General features: G+C 37.9%; 1 protein-coding gene across 2 annotated transcripts; it reads left to right on the top strand.

Moving 5' to 3' along the window:
- Window positions 1-27: 27 nt before the first annotated feature.
- LOC122083462 (adenylylsulfatase HINT3) lies at window positions 28-20,392 on the top strand. Of its 2 annotated transcripts, none has more exons than XM_042651279.1 (7): window positions 28-663; window positions 3,526-3,581; window positions 3,794-3,851; window positions 16,602-16,668; window positions 18,128-18,213; window positions 18,515-18,568; window positions 20,006-20,392. In XM_042651279.1, exons 1-7 carry the CDS (start codon window positions 427-429, stop codon window positions 20,117-20,119), a joined length of 672 nt encoding a protein of 223 aa, XP_042507213.1. In that variant the 5' UTR covers window positions 28-426; the 3' UTR covers window positions 20,120-20,392. The 2 variants fall into 2 exon arrangements, with proteins under 2 accessions (XP_042507213.1, XP_042507214.1); XM_042651280.1 differs by having other exon boundaries at window positions 37-663; window positions 18,158-18,213.
- The last annotated feature ends 1,666 nt before the right edge of the window (window positions 20,393-22,058 follow it).

Raw genomic sequence — 22,058 nt, 5'->3', positions numbered from 1 at the left:
TTTAAAAAACAGGGGCCCAAAACCATCCGGCCCTGGAGCTTTAGAGTGTCCTTCATCCCAAACTCCAGTTCCATATTCTCTTTGTTTGAAACCTTGGAAATCAAATCTGATTGTTGGTCTCTAGGTCAAACCAACCCAATTGAATATTATCTGGACATAATCCCTTCATCCTCCACATCAGCTCCAAACAAGTTCTTGTAAAATAGTGCGCATGTAGGAATGGATCCTACCACGAGAATCCCGATTCTGAAAACCTGCCCCTGAGTCTGAGAGAGCCTTGAGCCACCCGTTCCTAAATTCAATTAAACTTACGAGCTCTGCTTCGATTCACTTATTTCATTCGGACGAGAAAGAGAGGGAGAGTGAATGAACATGGCAACCAATCGAGATGGAGTTTCTTTCGATGATATCAGTCTTCTTCTGTAGATGGAGACTCGTCGCCTCGCCGTTCTCTGCTCTCACCTTCGTCAGGTTGATTCGGGCTCGTCAATTTCTACTTCTACCTCGACGAAATGGCCTAGATCGACCTGTATTTCGCAGGTTTCCACGTCGAACTGTGTTGCCACCTTGGGTGATCGACGTATTCAAGATTCTAAGAAGGTTAATGAAGAGAAGGATTGCATTTTCTGCAGGATTATAGTAGGCGACTCCCCTGCATTCAAGGTATATCTGATACAATTCATTGGGGTTTTTTTTTTTTTTTTTTTCTGTTCTCTTCTACGTACTATTTTTATTTAAATATTGATAAAAGTTTAGGAGTTTATGGATGTTGATATGCCCGAACTGAATTCTTGTTGGTTTTGTCATCTTTGGTTGATAGTTGACATCCAAATGCTGTTTGCTATAAAATATGCTTTTGTGCTTCTGTTTCTGGGAATTTCAATGTGATTGTTGTATGCAGCTTCGCTGCTCTATTAGTGATTTACAGTCTTGGTATGAATCTGAAGTACCCATGTTGAATTTTAAATGATAGCTATTGGATTTTGAATTCAGAATTTTTAAAGTTCAAATTTGATGGATGTTAAATGGAGCTTAAGGTAGCTTTGGAACTCTGTCTGGTTGCTAGCCGAATTTTCTGCTAGTTGGTTGGTTTCCTGGAGATTTTTTCATGCTATCATACCAAGTTCCTGGGTACAAATTCCCTCTCACCAGCACCAAAAATTTTAAAATTTAGCAATGCTTTCAGAGCACGTTCATCCAATTTTCCATAATCCCAATCGCCCCCTCACTGGATCATCTATTGGAGCTCCGGAAACCAGAAGCTTTGGCTGATCATTCCAGGCCGATAGACAATATTGCTCACATCAATACTCAAGCAATTTCCATGTCAATGTTCTGTCAAAATACCGTTTCTTTTCATCTGTAGATAAAAAAGTGAACTCACTGAATCATGTTTAAATTCTTCTTGATCACAATAGGTTCTAAACTTTTTCTTTCTGAAGATTTTCTAAGATTAGGAAGACTTCCATTTAGCTTAATCCCCTAGGAAAGTATCTCTGAGTTTCTTTGAGATTAATTAACTCTTTGGACATGGAAAATATGAATAACTATGGGTTAGAAGCAAGGATTAAAGTATCGGTATCGGTCGCTGTAGCGGTCAGCCAAAATTAAGATACGTATCGGAGAGTATCGTATCGTATCGGAGATACACTAAGATATGCTAAAGATACACACATAAATGGATAGGAAACATTTTTTTAAACACTTTTGCATAAAGAGTTTGTTAAAAAAAGCTATTGATAACATGTATTATGCATAAACACTAAATTGAGGGTATCGTACTAAGAATTCAAGGATTGTAGTTGTCCCATAAATGTAAAATCCTTGTTCCCAACCTTGATTTCCACTTTAGTTAGAGTGAAATATGGCTGACAGCAATTTTGAAACAAAAACCCTTCAAAAAATCGTGTTTTTCTGAAAAATTACCCATCTTGGCCATTATATGATCATAGCGCACTGTATCGGTACATACCGATACTCACCGATACGTATTGATACTCACCGATACGTACCGATATATATCGATACTCACTGATACGTGCCAATATATATCGATACATACCGATACTCACCGATACGTACCAATACATACCGAAACGTACATTTTACCTCAATTTTATAATTTTTATAGTCGTATCGAGGCATATCGTATCGTATCGATGTGTATTGGTGGTGTATTGATGCATATCGGTATGTATTGTAGGATATATATCGATACGAAAGGATTTTAAAAATTTCATGTATCTTATCGATGTGTATCATATCGGTCGACTAAATTTAAGATACGTATCGGAGGGTATCGTATCGGTATCGGAGATACTTAAAACCATGGTTAGAAGTTTCTTTTCCAATTGCAAGTCTATGTAAGCTGATGAGGAGGGAGTGAGAACTGGTAAGTATAACATTTGGATTAATCTTGGACTAATGCTAATTGGATAAGAATAAGCATATTTGTTGAACCCGGCTGGTCTTGAACTTTCTGGAGAAGTCTGATCCAGCCAAGTTATCCAAATAGAGTCATATGAGTTTGTTTCATTGAAGGTATTTTAGCATACTTTGTTTCAACGGGGTTTTATTTTTATGTCTTTGTTGAGGTCAGTTTTTTCCTTTTCCTTTATTTATATAGGTTGTTACTTCTAAGGAAATATTTTGAACCAACAGTCAACCCAGGTCACCAGTAACTCAGTACCGGGGGAAGTTTCTTTGGTATCATTTAAGGGATTCTGTTTCACCATTCTGCCATTTCCTTGAGAGAGATTTCCCATTTTTAAGGATTTCATCCATCCACCCCTGCGTTTTATCTGTTCTCCGGCATTTAGGTGGCTCCTAGCCTCCCCTCACTCCCTTTAATATTTGCACTTTGGGCCTTTCTGATTGAGACTTCACTTGGTTAATACCCTTTCTAAATTAAATTAGGATGGAGGTTTTTTAGTCCGGTCCAGCAGGTATGGAGAGCTTCTCTAGTCTGACACAGATATTTGCCACTTGTAAATTGAATAGAGCTGAAATTTCTGTGGGCAGGTGGACCTGAAGGTTCACTGCTCACATGTCAAGTTTCATCCAAAACAGAGTTGGCCAAGTGGAAAAATAAGATTTTGAAAACCCAATGAAAAATGAAACTTTTCTAAAAAGAAATGGATCGCTAAAAGTACAAGTGAATATGTCAGCACATGGAATATGATTGAATCCAAGTCTGAAATTTGACATGGGGTAAGTTGTGACCATTTCTAGATATCCACATGGTCAAGATTGCCATTCTATCCTTCCATTTGGCAAAATATGGTGGCAGTCTAGAGATGCTCTGTAGTATTTCTAGACTAAAAAAACTTTGCAGTAAAATTTAAAATTTCTGCTGAATCAATCGTATCCATTTCTTTCTTTGATGAAATATTTTATCATCAATTTATTTCTTATACATTAACAGTAGGCTATGCAAAAGCCACTGACGAAAAGATATACTCTTTTGCGTATCTATGTTGGTAGTTTCCTAATGCTGAATTTTTGTTGAAATTGGTTTGTCTACAGCTCTATGAAGATGACACGTGCCTTTGCATTTTGGATTTAAATCCTCTGAGTCATGGGTAAGGTATTTTTACTTGAGACACTATTACAATTTTCTGTTCTGCAAGATGGGAGTCCTCTCTCTTTTAGTTGGACATGAGTCCCAAATATGCTATCTGAATTATTTATTTTATTTTATATTATTTCCTTTGGCACTCGTAAAGTTCTCTGTTATAATGGATCTTCTCTAACTAATTCTACTCTATTTACCTGATTTTGTTTATTTGAATAGACACTCTCTTATTATTCCAAAAGCACACTTTTCATCCTTGGAAACAACCCCTCCTTCTGTAAGTCATTCTCATCCGAAATTTTCCATTTATGTGAAGTATATATATACCCTATTCCATGAGCCATCTAGCTTAACCAATTACAATATTTTTTTCATGCTTTTTACTGTTGCTTGTGGTTGTACTGATTCTGAGCATTCTTTGATCTGCATGGGTTATTTCGTTAGAGATGTTGAGGAATATTTGCAATATCTAAAGATCCCAGGAAGCTACTGCTTGCTGGGAATTTTGACTAGTTTCTTAAGTTAAAACCGTTGTGTTCATGAGTGCCTCAGAAACATATGGATTGTGCATTCAAACCTCTCATGGTCAGGTGTCCATGCTTCCAAGATGCAATTACTAATACTCTCTCCATTTTTATGCTCTGTTGTCACTGAGTTTTAAATGATTAAGCAAATAGCTGATTTTTTTTTGGGGGGGGGGGGAATCCTCAAAGGTTTTGCTACAAAACTAGGAGACTATCAACTTTGCACCTTAGACAGCTTATGTTTAGAGCAAGACCCATCAAAACTTCAGTTTTAAGATTTAGACTCAGATGCGGCAAACAATATAGCTTGGGTGTGTTAAAGATTTTATTTCCTGGATTTATTTTGGCTTACCCCAAGTGTTGGACAAGTGCGTGGTAGATAATTCGAAGTGTCTGCATAACATGGATTTTAAGTACAAAATGTCATACCAAGAAAAGTAATCTATTTTGGAGCTTGTGATTTTAAATATTTGGCTAGAGGCTTGCTGTTTGGATAGGCTGTTCATCAAAGGGGAAATGTGACCATTATTTGATGTTCGCCCTTTAGTCGGCACATTTACTTCAACTGTGGCTGATAGCTGAAGTCCTTGGAGAGGTAATTTTATGGAGTGATAAGAATGATGTCACAGCTGGTTGACTGCAATGCTGTTTCTAAACCTAAGCTGGGTATTGCCTTGGTTACAGTAACTTTAAAGTTGACATTATTAGGGAAATGGGTTTGGTAGTTTTGAGTAGAAGCTCACATCCTTGGAAAGAAATAGAGGTAAATATGGATGCACTTCTCTGGGTTGGGAGATTGGGAGGATCATGGTGAGCCATAGAGTTGCAGGAATCTATTTAGAAGGCTTCATTGAGGTTTTGTAATTACTAGGTGGAGGAAAAGATATACTTTTTTATTGGACTGTCGGATAGTTTGCCAAAAGTTCAAAATAATTTGGAGTTTGTATGGTCCCCTCTGGATTCTAACTGGGTAAAAATTAATATTGATGGAGCTTCTAAAGGAAATCTGGGCCATTTAGGCATTAGAAGTATGTTTAGAGATAGTGATTGCAAGTTGATGTGCTCTTTTGTAAAGTGTTGAGATTTTGGGGAAAATCTGACTTGTGTTAGACTAAAATCAACCACCTTTATTTATAATACATGAGATATGAGTACAAAGTACAATAATGCCCATATGGCAATTCTACCCCGATACCCATATTACAATACTACCCTTCAAGTTGGTGCATGGATATCACACATGCCCAACTTGTACAAAATAGGATGAAAAACCTTACTACTAAGACCTTTTATAAGGACATATGCTAGTTAATCTCCAAACTTTACAAAAGGAATACATATAAGACCTGCTCCAGCTTCTCCTTGATAAAGTGCCGATCAATCTCCACGTGCTTTGTGCGATCATGCTGAAGTGGGTTATTAGCAATGCTAATAGCTAATCTACTGCAGTACAACATCATTGGCACCTTAATAGGCACACCCAGATCATGAAGAAGACCCCAAAGCCAGAGTAATTCACAAAAACCATGCGCCATGACTCGAAACTCAGCCTTTGCGCTAGATCTAACAACCACCGCTTGCTTCTTGCTACTCTAGGTGACGAGATTGCCGCCAACAAATGTACAGTAGCCTGACGTGGACTGTCGATCATTGGGCGAACCATCCCATTCTGCATCTATAAATGCCTCCACACGCATGTGATCATGAGGAGATAACAAGATCCCTTTTCCTGGAGTTGACTTCAAGTAATGAAGAATGTGGAACACTGCCTCCATATGAGAGGGATAGGGATCATGCATGTACTGGCTCACCAAACCAACAATGGTAAGCTATGTTTGGTTGAGTATGGGACAAATAAATAAGTCATCCAACCAATGTCTACCTTTATCAACTAGCTTACCATTTTACCCTTTGAGATGAGCATTGGCCTCAGGAGGGGTATCAATGGACTTGCACCCTAATATCCCAATCTTTGGAAGAAGATCTAGAGTATATTTCCATTGAGAGATAAATATACTTCTTGTAGATTAAGCCACTTCAATGCATAGGAAGTACCGTAACTTTCCCAGATCTTTAATCTTGAACTCCTTGCCCAAGTAAGCCTTCAATTTAGCTATTTTAATAGGATCACTTCCAGTGACTAACAATATTGTCAACATATACAATGAGAATAGTAATATGATCACTAACTCGCTCTGAGATTGCCTTAGCCCCTACAATGCATATACACCTCCTCCTCAAGCTCACCATGGAGGAAGACATTCTTGACATCAAGTTGTTGCAGCTCCCATCCTAAGTTAACAACACAATACATAATGACTCGAATGGGATTCATTTGGCAACCAGGGTAAAAGTCTCTTAGTAATCGATGCCATAAGTCTGAGTAATTCCTTTGGCAACTAGTATGGCTTTGTACCTGTCCACAATTCCATAAGCCTTGTGTTTAATTGTAAACACCCATTTGCAACCCACAGGCTTCTTATGTGGTGGAAGAGGTACCAAATCCCACGTGTTATTTTTCCCAAATGCCCTCATTTCTTCATTTATATCATCTTTCCATTGTGGATCTGCAAAACTGCTAGTTCTAAGGAAGAGAAATAGAGGATAAGACAAAAAGGCTCGATAGGAGGGTGAGAGAGAATTGTTTAACACGATATAAGAAATAGGGTGAAGTGTGCAAGACCTACTTCCTTTACGAACAACACTAGGTAGATCAAGAGAAGGATCATTGACACTAGTAGCTTGACAGAGTATTGGACTTTGGATCAGAGGTAGGTGATTGGCCAGGCGCAGTGGTAGTGGTGGTGTCAACTTGCTGATGCCGTCGCCAAAAGTACACCTGCAAAGATTTCGGCTCCCCCTGAATAGAATTCTCAACTAAATTGTCTGTCATCCCCTTCTCAACTAAACTCTCCTCCTAGAATATTGGACTACGATCAAGCTTCAAAGGCACATATTCTGTAGAGCCGTAGACTCCCTTTAAGGGGTGCTGACATAGGATAATAGGCCTCAGTCTTGTGAAATACAACATCCATAGTGACAAAACACACAACGAGAGGGGGCATAGTAACACTTACACCCTTTTGTTTTAGTGGCATACCTAATAAAAATACACCAAAGACTTCGCGGATTAAGCTTCCCATTAATGTGATGATTGCGAGTTAAACAGACACAACCAAATACCTTGGAAGGAACCACAAAGGAAGAGAACCCAGTAAGTACCTCAATATGACAACGGAACTCCAAGATCCTAAAAAGCATCCTATTGATAAGATATGCTGCAATAAAGACCGCCTCACTCCAATATTGGGCTTGTACATTCATCTCAAACATAAGAGACCTGGCTACTTCCAATGAATGCCTATTCTCTACCATATTCCAAAGCATTGTCCCAACGAAAAACTTTAATAGGGGTAGCAAATTGAGTTTTTATTTCATTATAAAAATTCAGAAACAATGATAAAAATTCGGAACGATCCTTTAAGAGGTACAACCAAGTGAGACGAGAATGGTGTCCACAAATGTCATAAAATACCTGAACCCATTCCTATTGTAACCCTATAAGGGCCCCAAAGATCCGAGTGGACTAAAGAAAATAAAGTAGGACTACGAGCCACAAAAACGAGAAGGAAATGAAGCACGATGATGCTTTCCCAATTCACAGGTTCCACATTCCAAACTAGATATAGACTTAAAACTAGGAAATAAAGTTTGATCCTAAATAATGACATATGACCTAACCAAAAATGCCACTAGAAAGGAGTAACACTACTAATAGCAGTAGCAACAACAGAAGAATTAGGGGCAGCATAGTAGAGGTAGTACAACCCATCTTTTTCACGCCCTCCACCAATCATCTTTCTCATGTGAAGATCCTGAAAGGCGAAATAAGAGAGCAAAAATGTCACTGAACAGTTTAATGATTTAGTTAATTGACTAACTGAAATAAGACTTACAGGAAACTGAGGAACAATACAGAGGAAAGATTGATTGAGGATGTAGGTGATACTGTACCATGACCATAAACAGGGGTAGAGGTTCCATTAGCAAGAATGACAGATGTAGAATTAGAGTTAGTAGAAAATGAATTAAATAATGAAGACTTACCCGTTATATGAGCAGAAGCCCCTGAGTCATTAATCGAGGGAGTAGAAGTGGTGATAAAGAAAGCAGGTGTGCTTGCATGGATGGTTTAAAGTATCAGTACGTATCGTACCTTATCAGCCGATACGTATTTGTATCGACCCTTACCGATATGATACATGAAATTTTTTAAATCCTTTTGTATCGATATGTATCTTACGATACATAACGATACACACCGATACTTTATGAAAAATTAAAAATTGAGGTGAAATGTACGTTTCGGTATGTATCGGTACATGTAGGTGCGTATCAGTATGTATTGACCGATACATATCGATACGGTACGATACGTACCGATACGGTGCGCGATGGTAATATAAGGGCAAAAAATGGATCATTTTTCAGAAAAAACACAATTTTTGAGGGGTTTTTGTTCTAAAGTTGCTGCCAACCATTTTTTCTCTTTAACTAAAGTGGAAATCAAGGTTGGGAACAAGGATTTTGCATTTATGGGACAACTACAAACCTTGGATTCTTTGTGTAATACTCTCAATTTAGTTTTATGCATAATACATGTTATATATAACTTTTTTTTAACTATTTTTTATGCAAAAGTGTATAAAAAAGTGTTTCCTATCTATTTATGTACATATCTTTAGTGTATCTCTAATACAATAAGATACCCTCTGATACGTATCTTAATTTTAACCGATGGATACGGTGATCAATATTGATACTTTAGTCCTTGCCTGCATGGGCTAAAGTGGCAGCGGATGTAGAAACCCCAGTAGATGTACTAGTAGATGTCTCAAGACTTTGTAAGCGATGCAATAGCTGATTGACGTCATCACGAAGATTGGAAGATAAATCACCTGAAGGTCCTGGTTTAGTATAATTGGAAGACACCATATCAGTATTACCATCGGACACTGCATGATTGGCTAAATGGTGTGCCCACACTGGCTTGCGATGCTTGACCCAACATGTCTCAATAGTATGATTAGGTTTCCCGCAATAAGAGGATTGTCGAGAAGAACGATCAGTCTTTTGTGCACCAAACCTGCGGCCTCCTCCTGAACCACAACTTTGACCACGTCCACATCAACGTCCAGTGATAAAGGCGGTATTGTCTCTAGATGAGGAATTAAATTTGGCAGAGGGAGTACCAACACACTGAAGACGGAAAAGTATCATTAAGTGTAGGAACTGTCTCCCCAGCAAGTAGATGACCTTTAACGGCCTTCGAATCAGGATTCAGCCAGCATGGAACTTGGATACAAGGAACTCATTCCGTTGGGCCTTAACTTTCTCAATATCAGTAGTGAGAGGCTGGAAAACATTCAGCTCTTCAACCATTTAAAGGTACTATAATACTCCTATAGAGTCTAGTCAGATTACTGAAACTGAAACAACTTCTCATAGATATCATAAATCCGAGTTATATTCTTCTCCTGAGAATATGTCTCCTTTAGGTCATCCCACACACCCTTAGCAGTGGTGTGAAACATAACGTTGGCAGCAATATTTGGCTCCATACTGTTCCATAACTAGATGGATGATAGCATTCTCTCATCCATGCACTGTAGTCTTTATCATTAGAGGCAGGAGGATCTGAATGAATGAACTTGAGCTTATCTTTGGCAATGATATAAACTCTCATAGCCTGTGCCCATAGTAAATAATTAGAGCTCCCTTTGAGCTTGATAGAGGTGATTTGGACACTCACATGGTCCGTAGTAGGATTAGTAGACTTGTTCTCAGCCATAGTGAACAATAACCAGAGAAATTTCAAATACAGGAGCAAATAACAAAAATCAATTTTTCAAGGTGTCGAAAAACCCAAGGAATTGACCTTGTGAGACAAGATCAACAGAAACAATAACTAGTAGATAAATAAAGACATCAATAGAGAACTGATGTAGGGCTGTAATAAGGAACCAACAATAGAGTATGCTTCACAAAGCAACGATGCAGCAACTATTTATTCTGCACAAAAAATCGAACTTGCAGGGTATTGAGGAAGAAGCAAAAAATTGATGTCACGTGGTTAGAGAAGTCACAAATCATGTAGATTTAACATAGAACAACGGCATCCATGCATAGAATACCAATATGATTGAAGGAATCAGCAACCAGGAAGCATCCATAAAACATCGATTTTATCAGGGGTTTCTTGAAAAATTGATTTTCCAAATAAAAACAATCGATCCTTGCTCCATATATCATTAAATCAGCAATTGTGGATAATTATGTAAGTAGAATACCAGCACTTCATTGATGAGAGATGGAGTGTTTAAGCCATAATAGGTGCAACAATAGGTGGATGCTCACCAAAGGGTTTTAAAACAAATTAGAGATCAGCAGAGAAGAGATGAGGAAATCCATATCTGATTACAGTCGCTCTGATACCATGTTACAAGTCTAGAATCCTACAACCAGATTGGAGAAGAGGAAGGAGAGGAGAGAAGAAGTAAGAGAGGAGAGGAAGAGGGCTGAGAAGAATAGAGTTTCTTGTTCTTCTTATTTTTTGAAGCTCTAAGGTCCTTACACCTTATATAGAGGATGTGGAGAAGCATAAAATCTTCCTCCCCACTATACTCTTATCTACCATCATTAATGGCCACCAAGCTCTCACCTAATATCATTAATGGAGGAGGTTGCCACCTAGCTTTGACAATGAAGGCAGAGCCCCCTTTGTTGACAATGGTGGAGCCTTACCAAACACTAATAAGATTAAAATACCCCTAGAAACTCCACAGACAGAGAACATAATGATAACAAGGCTAAATATTCATCCTTTACTTTAACATCTATTATTTGCAAATCAGTGACAATCTGATAATAGAGTTTAAACTAAAAAATATGAGATTTAATAGAAGTATCTTCATCCATATTAAGGGTATATAATTGCTGCTTCAATCTCAACCTATTGATGAGGGATTTTGGTGAGATACAGATTCTCTAACTTCATCCATAAATCTGTAGCTGCTTCTTTGAGAGAACTTCTTATAAAACTTCATTCGAAAGACACAACTGGATGGTTGAAAGAGCTTTGTCATCCATCTCATTCCAATCTTCCCCGGACATAGTTGTAGGTTTCTTCTCTTTACCAAATAAGACTTTATTTAACCCTTGTTGCGTAAGAACAACCATCATCCGATCTTGCTATAAACTAAATTTGATGTTTCCATTAAACCTGTCAATATCGTATTTCTTTGATGTAGAAGCCATGGACGCGATGATCGAAGCAACTCAAAGCTTGATACCAGTTTGTTAGAACAAATACCAAAGAAAACGAAGAAAACAAACAGATTCGCACAAGAGATAGATATTTAACGAGATTCACACAATGATGTGATGTGCAACGTCCTCGGGCGAAGAAGAAGATATTCACTATGTTGGAAGAAAGATTATGATAGAGATCTCTCAAGAACACCCAAACTCACGGCTAGAAACTCTCGCCCAGAAACCCTTGCGGGTCATTCTTCAAAACGGCTTAAGAATTTGAGACACACATAGCAAAAATAAAGATTAGTTGGGCTTAAATGTATTAAGTAAATGGAACTTGATGTAAGGCTACAAGATCAGATAATCCTGTAAGGAAAAGTGAGATCTAAGTGAAAAACCAAGAAACTAGGAGGTTTGACTTAGAAAACATGAAGAACTTGCTGTCCACAGTGATTCATGTGAAGTTGTGGTCAACTTGGCTTAATGACTACTCTAAGTAAAACCTTGCGGACAGTGGGGTTGGTCATCTGTGTGATCATCCATCCAAACAGTAGCAGTGGTTTCTGAGTTCTCTATTTGTATGGTCATCCATGGTGGCGTGCATCATCCGTGAACAGACATTGAATGATCCGAACTTGACAGTTTATGTCATTTAATAAGTGACTTAGTGGATAACTAAAAAAGAAGAGGGAAGGCCCATGCAAGTCTAAGAAGAGGGAAGGTCTATGCAAGTCACACAAAAAAGAAGAAGAAGAAGAAGAATAAGTTTCTCATCTCGGTTCGTTTGCTGCTATTGCTAGTGCTTGTTACTTGTGTTCATCGGCTCTTTGATTTTCTCTTATAGATTTCTGCCGATTGCTGTTGGTGAAATCTCTATATGTTGAACTCTATTGGCTGAAGTTTCCTGGGATTGTTCTTCGATTGATGCTGATCGAAGAAGAAGATCTACTTCTGCCTTTGTTTGGAGATTGATGCTGCTAGTGTGGTTTTATATCTTTTTTTATTTTTTATTTTTACTGCTGAATACCTGCTTTGTTCTTGGTTCTTTGATTTTCTGTTGTTGAAGACAACCCTTGCCACTATTTTCTGCTGTTGGTGTCAATCTGTCCAAAATACCTTTGCTGCCTGGTTGTGTCGATTCTCCCTACCCTTGCTGCCTGGTTGCTCTCGGTATTGGTATCTCTCCCCTTGTGTTATTGCCGCTGCGGTATCTCTCTCCTTGTGTTGTTGTTGCTGTTCAGGTTTACTAAGGAAGATAAAAACTCTTCTTGTTTCCTTCATTAAATATCTTTTACTTAGTTTTCACAAAACAAATACCCCTCCTTTTATCCCTTACTCTCCCATGTCCCTTTTTATTTTATTTTATTTTATTTTCTTCCAAGTTTATCCTTGACAAATAAATAGTAATACCCCTTCATGTCCTGTTGCTTTCTTATTTACCAATGGCCCCTTGAAAATTCTGGTTATTTACCAGATTGCACCATGTTACCTACCAAGTACCCCCTTGGACATACTGGTTAATTATGGTTCTGCCATTAACCTTGATATTGCATATTGTGTAATTGAGTTGGTTCATATCGACCCCGAGTGAGTATTTTAACCTGGGTTCCACATTAATTTTGGAGTGCATGAAGTAATTATAGAATTTCCATTGGCTTTATTCTTCATATTTTTGCTATGGTGGACCCTTGATCATATCAGTTTGGGTTGTTTTTTTGAAAAATTGGTACTTGCAAGAGGTGGTGGTTGGAGATTATTTGTTTAGCTTTCTACTATGAGGGATAGATTGGAAGTTATTTTATTGTGATGATCTTGATTACTGGGATCTGGAGTGATGGAATTTTCTCTTGTTACATACTCTGCATTACTTGTTCACTTGTAATGCTACACGTGAGGGGGAGATTGGAGATTATTATTTGCTCAGCCCGAGATTATCTGCTTAGCTCAACATCAATGATAGGAGATTATTTGCTCAAGATTATTTCAGTTGAAGAATTTATTATTATCTACTCGTGTCCTCAACAAAATTTTATTTATCTTTTAAAGATGTTATTCAGTAACAATGCGATTTATCTGTGGTCTACAACAACCTGATGTTGTCTGGTCCCTAGCAACATGATGCTACTACTTGGTTCGTAGTAACCTATGCTGTCTATTTATGGGTGGAATTTTATCTGAGACCTCTGTTTGGGGTTCAGGAATAAGTCTGATTTTTCTTAATCAGATCTCTAATTATGCGGTCTTTAATAATCACATTATTGTTACCCTATTGGTGGAGTACCTTCCTTGAGAAGGGATCATGATGCAGCTGTTGGATGCTACACTTTTTTTCATATTCTCATTAGGGAGATTACTACTTGCCTTCTTTGAGAAGGGCTTTTGATGTTGCTGTTGGATGCTGCACTTTTATTTGTCTTCTTTGTGAAGAGGACTACTTACTACTTGCCTTCCTTCCTTGGGAATAGATTTTGACGTTGCTGTTGCTTCTATTGTATTTTGGAATGCGGATTGGTGTCCTCCACCGCATATTTTGTTTGTTGTTGATGCTTATGATGGATTTATTTGACACAAGATTTTTATCTATTGATGTTGTTGATGATTGGTGTGCTTGAGTTAATGTTACTACCTGAGTAGAGTCCTCTCCGGCGTTTACGACTACTATATATATATATATATTCAAGAGTGGTGCTGCTTTTAATGACTACTGTTGTTGTTCCAAGCCGGAGCCTTTGATATATATACTCCAGCTTGAGGGGAGTGTTAAAAGTGTATCATGGGTAGTGTGCTGTACCGTGGAATAATATTTTAGTTAGAACTAAATTAGCTCTAGGTTAGCTCATTAGGAGTTATTTTCCTTTTATATTTATGACTTCTTGTAATCAGACTCAGTGTCTTAGTAGGATTTCCTACTAAGAGTTTTTTTTACTTGGAATTATATATATATATATATATATATGAAAGATTAGCCAACGATAGGGGAACTATCTCATTGTGTTCTATCACTCTCTCCCTCTTCTCCAAATTCTTCTCTTCATAGATTCTGGTTTGGTTTCTCCTTGATTTTGTTACAATATCCATGCACTATTGAGCGAGAAACAAAGTTGAATTAACAACAGTCCACTGTAGTTGGTTCGATCTTCCTTACCTCTCCTCTATTCTTCCTCATACTTCGTGCATAAATTTGCTACTTATAGGTTACCCAAACCCTAGAGTTTAAGCTTCTCAGATCCTTTCAGTTGAGAGAACCAAACCTGCAACCAAGCTATTCCTGAGATATTCTGCCAGGTATAACTTCAGTATTTTAATACCACATCCTCGGTTGTTCTTTCAGGTGGTTGTGCACTGGATTCAGTAGGGTAGTGTGTTGGGATTCATAGCCTGAAATTTAATGTCCATCGGAATTTATATGAGAGTACTCTAACTTGATCTAGGTGCTGGTCTATCGCGGAACCAGTCCTATCGCAAGGAAGAAGATGATTATTTTTTTATTCACAAAAAGCCCCTCAGTGCTGATTGCTATTTAAATTTCTTAAGATGATTATTTTTTTATTCACAAAAAGCCCCTTAGTTCTGATTGCTGTTTAAATTTCTTTCCCCTTATTGTAAATTCCATAATATCCCATCTCTTCCAGATTTATTACCATTTAATCCCGACTCCTATTAATTTACCAAAAGGGATCCTGAACTTCAATTTGTTATAGAATTGCTAATTATCTTTAATTTTTGAGCCATTTATCACCTGGGTGGGCCCATGGCGACCTGAAACTAGGGTTTTGGAACCCGAGATCTCATCAGTTTCCCCCTTGAGTTGTCCTTTAATCATTGGAAGTTGGGTCAATTATCTTTCTTACTTTGTTCTCTTAATTCTATTTGTTAGAAATATCAAAAGCATTCTTTACTTCTCTTGACTCACCAAACTCCACTTCATACCTAGATGCCAGAGTTTCTTAAGTCCGAGACACTTTCTATCTTTTTGCATCCTTATGGTCCATAAGATTGGTTGTGCATTGGTCTCCTCCCCATGGTCATTAGTTATGGACAGCTGATCATCCCTTGCTCCCTTGGATTTAGCATTACATATTGGTGCATTGCCAATTGTCTCTTTCATCTACAGGTTCTGTAGTCATTGCTCTTTCTGCGTAATCAGTGAAGTCTTTGTAATCCTTGTTGTGGGGCTTTTCTTCTTCTATTGTGACATTTCTACCCTATTAAGCTTGAGTCTGGGTCCTCTCCAACGCACCCCACCCCCCAATGCACATCGGATGGCTGGGAGGACCCGGGCACGCACCCCCAGGTCCGTCTAGCCATCCGATGCGCGTTGTGTGCATTGGGGCCTGGGAGAGGATCCTGATGCATCATTCACAGCCCACTGCAGTCTCATAGTTTCCTGCATCTGTTCTTCATTTCCTTTTCTAAATAACCTACCTTTATAATTCCTCATCATTGAAATCAGTGCTCATAAATCTGGTTTGGTTTTGTGGAGTCCTCTAGGTTCCCTTTGATTTCGTATCTTCTCCCTGCAGCCTTGCACCAGGCTTCGGGCTTCTGTCTTATTTAATGTCTATTTTATTTCATAGGTCCTCTAGCTTCTCTCAGGTACTGATACAGGGAGCAATTTATCTGGAGATCGTTGGTTCAACCATCTGTAGTTGTAATTGTCTTGATTCAGAGATAGGGGAATGAGATCTCTTTTACTTGATTTTTTTTATCCAGTAGCTATTCTCGATGTGCCTATTAGTGATGATGGATCATTCAAAGAGGGATTCTGGATGGAGCATTCATGTATCTCATGCAGACATGATAGAAGTATGCCAGCCATACGTTTCTTCTTTGTTGTGACATCATATGGTTAGCAGGGCTTCCCAAATTGGGGTTTCAGAATCTAATATCCTAATGGTGCTATCCCAATTGTAATCCCTTTGAAAGAATAAACTATCTAATTTGTAGTGTTCCTTTTTTTTTTTATTTTTTTTTATTTTTTATTTTTAAATATTTTTCTCTTACCCCTCATTGTTTTCTGTTCTTTATTAAGCTTCCGTAATTTCTTAACTCCAAAATGATTGGCTTCCATTTTGTCACAATTCTATGTAAGCAGTGGGCATCCTTGTTACTTTAAAGTCAAATATATGAAAATATATAATTCTTACAAGATATCTGCAATTTAATGCATCTTACTACTTATCCTTCAGGTGGTTGGAGCCATGTGTTCTAAAGTGCCCTTTATTAGCAATGCAATTATGAGAGCTACTCAATGTGGTAGGGCTTCATGATCTAACTATCGTTTTACTTCCTTCTGAGGTTGTACCTTCATGTTATATTTTCTGTATACCTTTTCTTCTTTTTAAAATGTATGAGATTAGATACTTACCAGTTATTCATACAAAACGTGTAACAGAACATGGACCAATAACCAATCAACAGGAAGGCTTGAAGACTAGAGAGCAAGAAGAAAAGATGGAGGGAAAAAGGGAAAGACAGACTGCCGAAGATAGCAGAGTCGATTAGTCTTTGGCAGTCTCGTCCCTCTCATCATGTATATATACATCAGTTACACAAAAGAAAGGACGAAGTCTAACTGCAGTAGAAGTCTAACTAGGAAATAAAAAAACAAGAGAAAAAAGCAACTAGCTTACTAAGTCTACTGTTCAATACATACCATGATAGGGGCACTCCCCCTATTGTGGTTATGTACACATACAAAATAATGTATCCCCATGGTTCATATGTTACATAAATTAACAAAATGGAAATCAGATTACATGCTCTTTAGAGTACAGAGCGGAGAACCTTAATACTATACAAAAGTTATGAAAGTTAAAATAAGATGGATTTAAAAAAAATTAAATTTTTATGCATAAAGGAAGAAATATTATTTGATTAGTTGATTAAAATTAGAGGATGTTCTTTTCCATTGGAAATATGGGGTTCATTCGGTTCTGCCGGAGCGGTGGGTGGTTGAATGTTTCACTTATCTAAGTCTGCCAGTATGTGTTATGACATACTATGCCAGGAAAGCAATGCTGATCATTCCATGTTCCTAAAAATAAGTCGAGTGGAAACTACTTTTCTCCTTGTGTACTCTGTTTAGAGCTCCGAAACAGAAAGCATTATGCTTTTCGATGATCATTTCTGGTCTATCATTGCCTTCTTTCAATTTAAGGTGGAAGATCCCATCGCCCACAGTTCAAATCTCATTTCAAATGGAGGAAACACGCATTACCCAGCAATAAAAGGCTACTGCTATATAAATGGGCGTTAGCGTGCAACCTATGAGCGTGCTTCCGTGTCAAAGCATGGGAACATGTTTTAGTCATAGGATTGTGAGCTGATCTACAAATAACCTTTGCTTCTTTAGTCGTAGATCAGCAGTCACTGAACTCTTGTGTGGAACCCACACACATTGGCCTTCCTCCTAGATTTCCTGAAGTAGCACTAACGCAACTAAAGTCGCTGAGGACAGCCCAAGATCCGATGGAACATATTATCTATTGGTGGCAATGGGTCATGTCAAGAAATGTGTAATATAAAAATGAGTTGAGGGTAAACACAAATGTGACAGATAAAGAAACCCCTCAACTTGAATATGTTGCATTTAATGTTCTCGTAATGGGCTTAAGTTTTCTGATTTGTATTCCATAAAAAGCAGATATACGGATATTTTGTAGTATTAGACAGCTTGAAATACTTCTTGAATAATTTCCTGCCCAATCGACAGCTTCATCCATGGAAATTTTGGACAATGCAGATTCTTTTAACTTGATTGTTAACAGTGGAGCAGCTGCTGGCCAAGTTATATTTCATGTAAGTTTCTTTAGTTAGTTAATCTTACTGGATAGCTATTATTATTTTTGCTATTTTCTTATGTATATCATTCCCCACCTGTTCCACCCCCTCCCCCATGAAAAGGAAGAAGGTGAAGCATTTTTTTTTACATAAAGGGGAAGAGTTACATTATTTTGTAGCTAAGAATTCTGAACTGATTAGCAATGTATTTGTACTGCATTTTGTCTAAAAAGGAATGAGTGATATATATATATATATATATATTAGACTTAATACAATTGATTCTTCATCTAATTTAGTTTGATTATGGCAAATGCAGACACATCTGCATATAATTCCTCGTAAAGCACGTGATCAGTTATGGAAATCTGAGGTAAATATCTGACCCCGCATCATATTCATTTATTTTGGTGGGTAACTTAGGGTTTAAACCATGACCTCTTCCTATGGATTGCATCCTTTTATTTTACTACTCTCATCAGCAATAAGAATTCATTAATGAAAGGGCATGAGGGCATCCAAAACTTTCGTTATCTATGGAAGCGACAGCTTGTGGAAGGGAAAGAAGCAGGAGCTACCATGATAACGTGTGAAGCCTTTGATGAGAGTATATGTTATAAAATGGGTTCGTCAGCCTGTCACTATTCTGCTCCATACTTTGGTGTACCATGAGAGTTAGGACCGGCAGGTTCTTAGGCCCCCAAAGTGTACTATAATGAAATTTTAATATCAGACTGAGCACAACATGATATTCCCTACACAAAGTAGAGGAAGTGCAAATTGCCCTTTTGAAGAAGTACTTGTTAAGGGCATCAGTGGTTGATTATTCCTACAGCACCCCTAAATTGACGGCTGTTTTGAATTAGTTGGGTTATGTCTGTTGCTCCCTAGTCTACACAATAGGTAACTGTGGGTTTGGAAACACAAGCGGTGCCAAGTGCACTTGCAGTTCCCAACCAATCGAAATTATGGCAAAAAATGTTGACTTTATTGCATGGGTAAATGTTTGGATCACATCTTGCACTTTTGAAGATGCCAGTGTCATTTGGAGATATTCTTCCTTCTGAAGTCTTGCATCTGGACCTAAGCCACAATGATGCATGGCTGCTGGCATTATGAGGAAAATTTAAGAAAATTTTAAATCTTGGTTGTTACAAGGGAAGAAGTGAACATCTTGGGACAATGAAACACCTCAAACAAACTATCTTGTGGGATGGAAGGAGTACAACTTGCCGATTGTAGGTGGTCTCATTTTTAAACGACGAGAAGTGATAGGCGGTCTCAATTTGCATGGTTGATCTAGTAAATGTAAAGACACAAGTAATGCTATATGGCATACAATACAAAAATGTCCCATGACAAGAGAAGTTGATTACTGGGGCTGGGGAGGGATCTTTATCCTGTAAAGTGAAAATGTAATCACATTAGCACACGGAAAGAATCAAGCCTGTTGCTACTGACCTGATGAATAATTGCACAACATGTCTATCAACAAATCCTACTTAAATTACATACTGTCCGATTCCTGGCTTTTGAATGGGGCCATAGAGACAACGTGTCACTGGTTCCAGCCCCACGTAAGGGCAGTGGCTAGGTCATACAGAAAGCGCAGGAAGAGTCATCATAATCCATCCCTTTATTAATTTGGACCCTTTCAAGTTGTTCTTAGCTGTGTTTATCATCTCCAGTCAGTCTATTTTGGATGTCAAGTTTCATTAGGTTCCCAAATTTGTTAAGAGGGTGGATGAGGATCGACTTTGTGTGTCTCTGGTATGTATCTAAAGACTAGCTTCTGATTGAAATTCTGCAGAGTTTTAGGAGGAAGCCCCTGAAGTTGGATGAGGAAGTGACGCAACTTGCAGATCTCATTCAAAAACTGCTGAGGTTTGCAGATGACAAAAGCAAAGCTGGCAATACTGAATAGTCCAGTTCTGCTAAACTATCTGGGTATGAGTGCCATTTGTATTTTATGTGTACCATGATAAAGCATGCATTCCATTTTTTTTGACACCATATAATGAGTTGCTGTGACAAATTTGAGGACTTCCTTTAATAACTGTACAGTAATTGAATTCCATGATGCTTAAGAAATAATTATTTCTGTTGGCTTGGCATGTCACAAATTGATGACACAACTATAATCACTGTATAGTAATTGAATTCCATGGTTAAAAAATTATTGTTTCTGTTGGCAAAATGACTTGTCTGAAATATCATATCCTTGGTGGTTTTTTTTTTCTTCTGTTCTTTTGGATGGGGGGAAAGAATATCAGAATGTAGCAATAAGGGTATTCCCTGCCATGTAATGCATTAAACATTCAGGTTCGTTTGTATCAATGTAAGACAATTGAACTCAACTCAATCTTACCCCAACTAAGTGGGGTAGGCTCTATGGATCCACTTTTGTCAATCGACTCTATTCAAAGTTATGCTCGATGTGTAACACTTGGAAATAAATAAAGTATGGCTTCGGTTAGTTGCAAGGGGAATTAAAAGGAAGGGAAAGTGAAAACTTTAAACTTATTATTGTTTTTTTCTGTAATCATTGCCCAATTTGACTATATCACTAACTCCAAACCATTCCATATTTAGTTGTAATATTTTATTTTCTTTTACAAAAAAAAAAAAAAAAAAAAAAAAAAAAAAAAAAGGAAAGAAAAACACTTCACTTTGCATCCAAATCTCTTTGGTCTAAAAAAATAAAATAAAAATTGCATCTAATGGATCATTACTAAATAAAGTAAGAAATTTACATAATTTATGCAATCAGTGTAATGATTATTAGAAGTTTTTTTTTTTTGGGAAAATTTTACTTTCCATATCCTTTAATTCCTTTTCAACCAAAAATAGCCATTGGGAAACGAGGAAATGAGAAATGGGAGATTTCATTCATTGTCAGGTGTGATGAGATCTACAAACATGCCAACATTTGCTCTCCTAATCACATTGTTGGGCACTTATCCTAATGTTTAATAAGGCGATTTCCATATATGCGACCTTCCTTTTTAGCACGTGGCAATCTAGGAAACTGTATGTGGGAAGATATTTTGCCTTCAACACCTAAGCCCATAACTCATCATTATTTTTTATTAATCTTGATGCATAACGTATTAACAATTGTCCAGTTGTGAATCATGAAAAATAATTGGCTGCTGTCCTGTAGTCAAATAGTTACATACAACCCCCTGGTAGCATATAAAAAAATAGAATCATAGGAACAGGTTTGAAAATACCTTCCTAGGGTGGAATTCCACTGGCTGTTACTAGGGGTTGCAACTACTTGGCTGCATCCTGGGTAGCTGCCAAGTTTCGTTCGTGATCATTTGATCTTTGGAGACATATGCCACCTATTGCTCATGGTAAGCATATATCATGCAAAGTGCAAGCCACTTATAGTTCTTGTATTGATAATCCTTGCAATATGTTCATGGTTTCTTCCTAGAGTTTACCTATTCATCTCATGGACCAACGCTAACCCTATTTAAGGATGATTTGTTATTGGTTGTATAACTATTTTCCCTTTTATGTTAATTGCTGTCCCTGACTTTCATTGTAAGGGACCCCTTTTATTTCCTAGACTTTGTTTACCTTAAATGATGGAGCCTTGTGGGAAGGAGGAACTAAATTAATCAGTCATTTGGGATTTGGATTTGGATTTGGTGAGGGCAGACCCTGTCTGCCGACAATGTGTTAGTCTAGATCTGGTCCAAGTTTGGGACATAAGAATGAATCTCTAGCCGGCCCAGCCCTTGTAGGTTTTTTTTTTTGGGTGGGGGTGGGGGGGGGGGGGGTGGAGGGATTCTGTCGAGAGCCCTACTGGGCCAGGAGAAAGAGGAGGCGGGGGGGGGGGGGGTGTGGTGGTG

This window comes from Macadamia integrifolia, chromosome 7 (genome assembly GCF_013358625.1).
Source record: "Macadamia integrifolia cultivar HAES 741 chromosome 7, SCU_Mint_v3, whole genome shotgun sequence".
Classification (NCBI taxonomy): Eukaryota; Viridiplantae; Streptophyta; class Magnoliopsida; order Proteales; family Proteaceae; genus Macadamia; species Macadamia integrifolia.
Note: the sequence above shows the minus strand (reverse complement) of the source record. Positions and strands in the feature narration are given on the sequence as shown.

Excerpts from the sequence above, each read along its gene's own strand:
- LOC122083462 (XM_042651279.1), top strand. The coding sequence starts at position 427 with ATGGAGACTCGTCGCCTCGCCGTTCTCTGCTCTCACCTTCGTCAGGTT. Across the intron at positions 664-3,525 it reads GCGACTCCCCTGCATTCAAG|CTCTATGAAGATGACACGTG; the intron begins GTATATCTGATA and ends GTTTGTCTACAG. Across the intron at positions 16,669-18,127 it reads TATGAGAGCTACTCAATGTG|CTTCATCCATGGAAATTTTG; the intron begins GTAGGGCTTCAT and ends CCCAATCGACAG.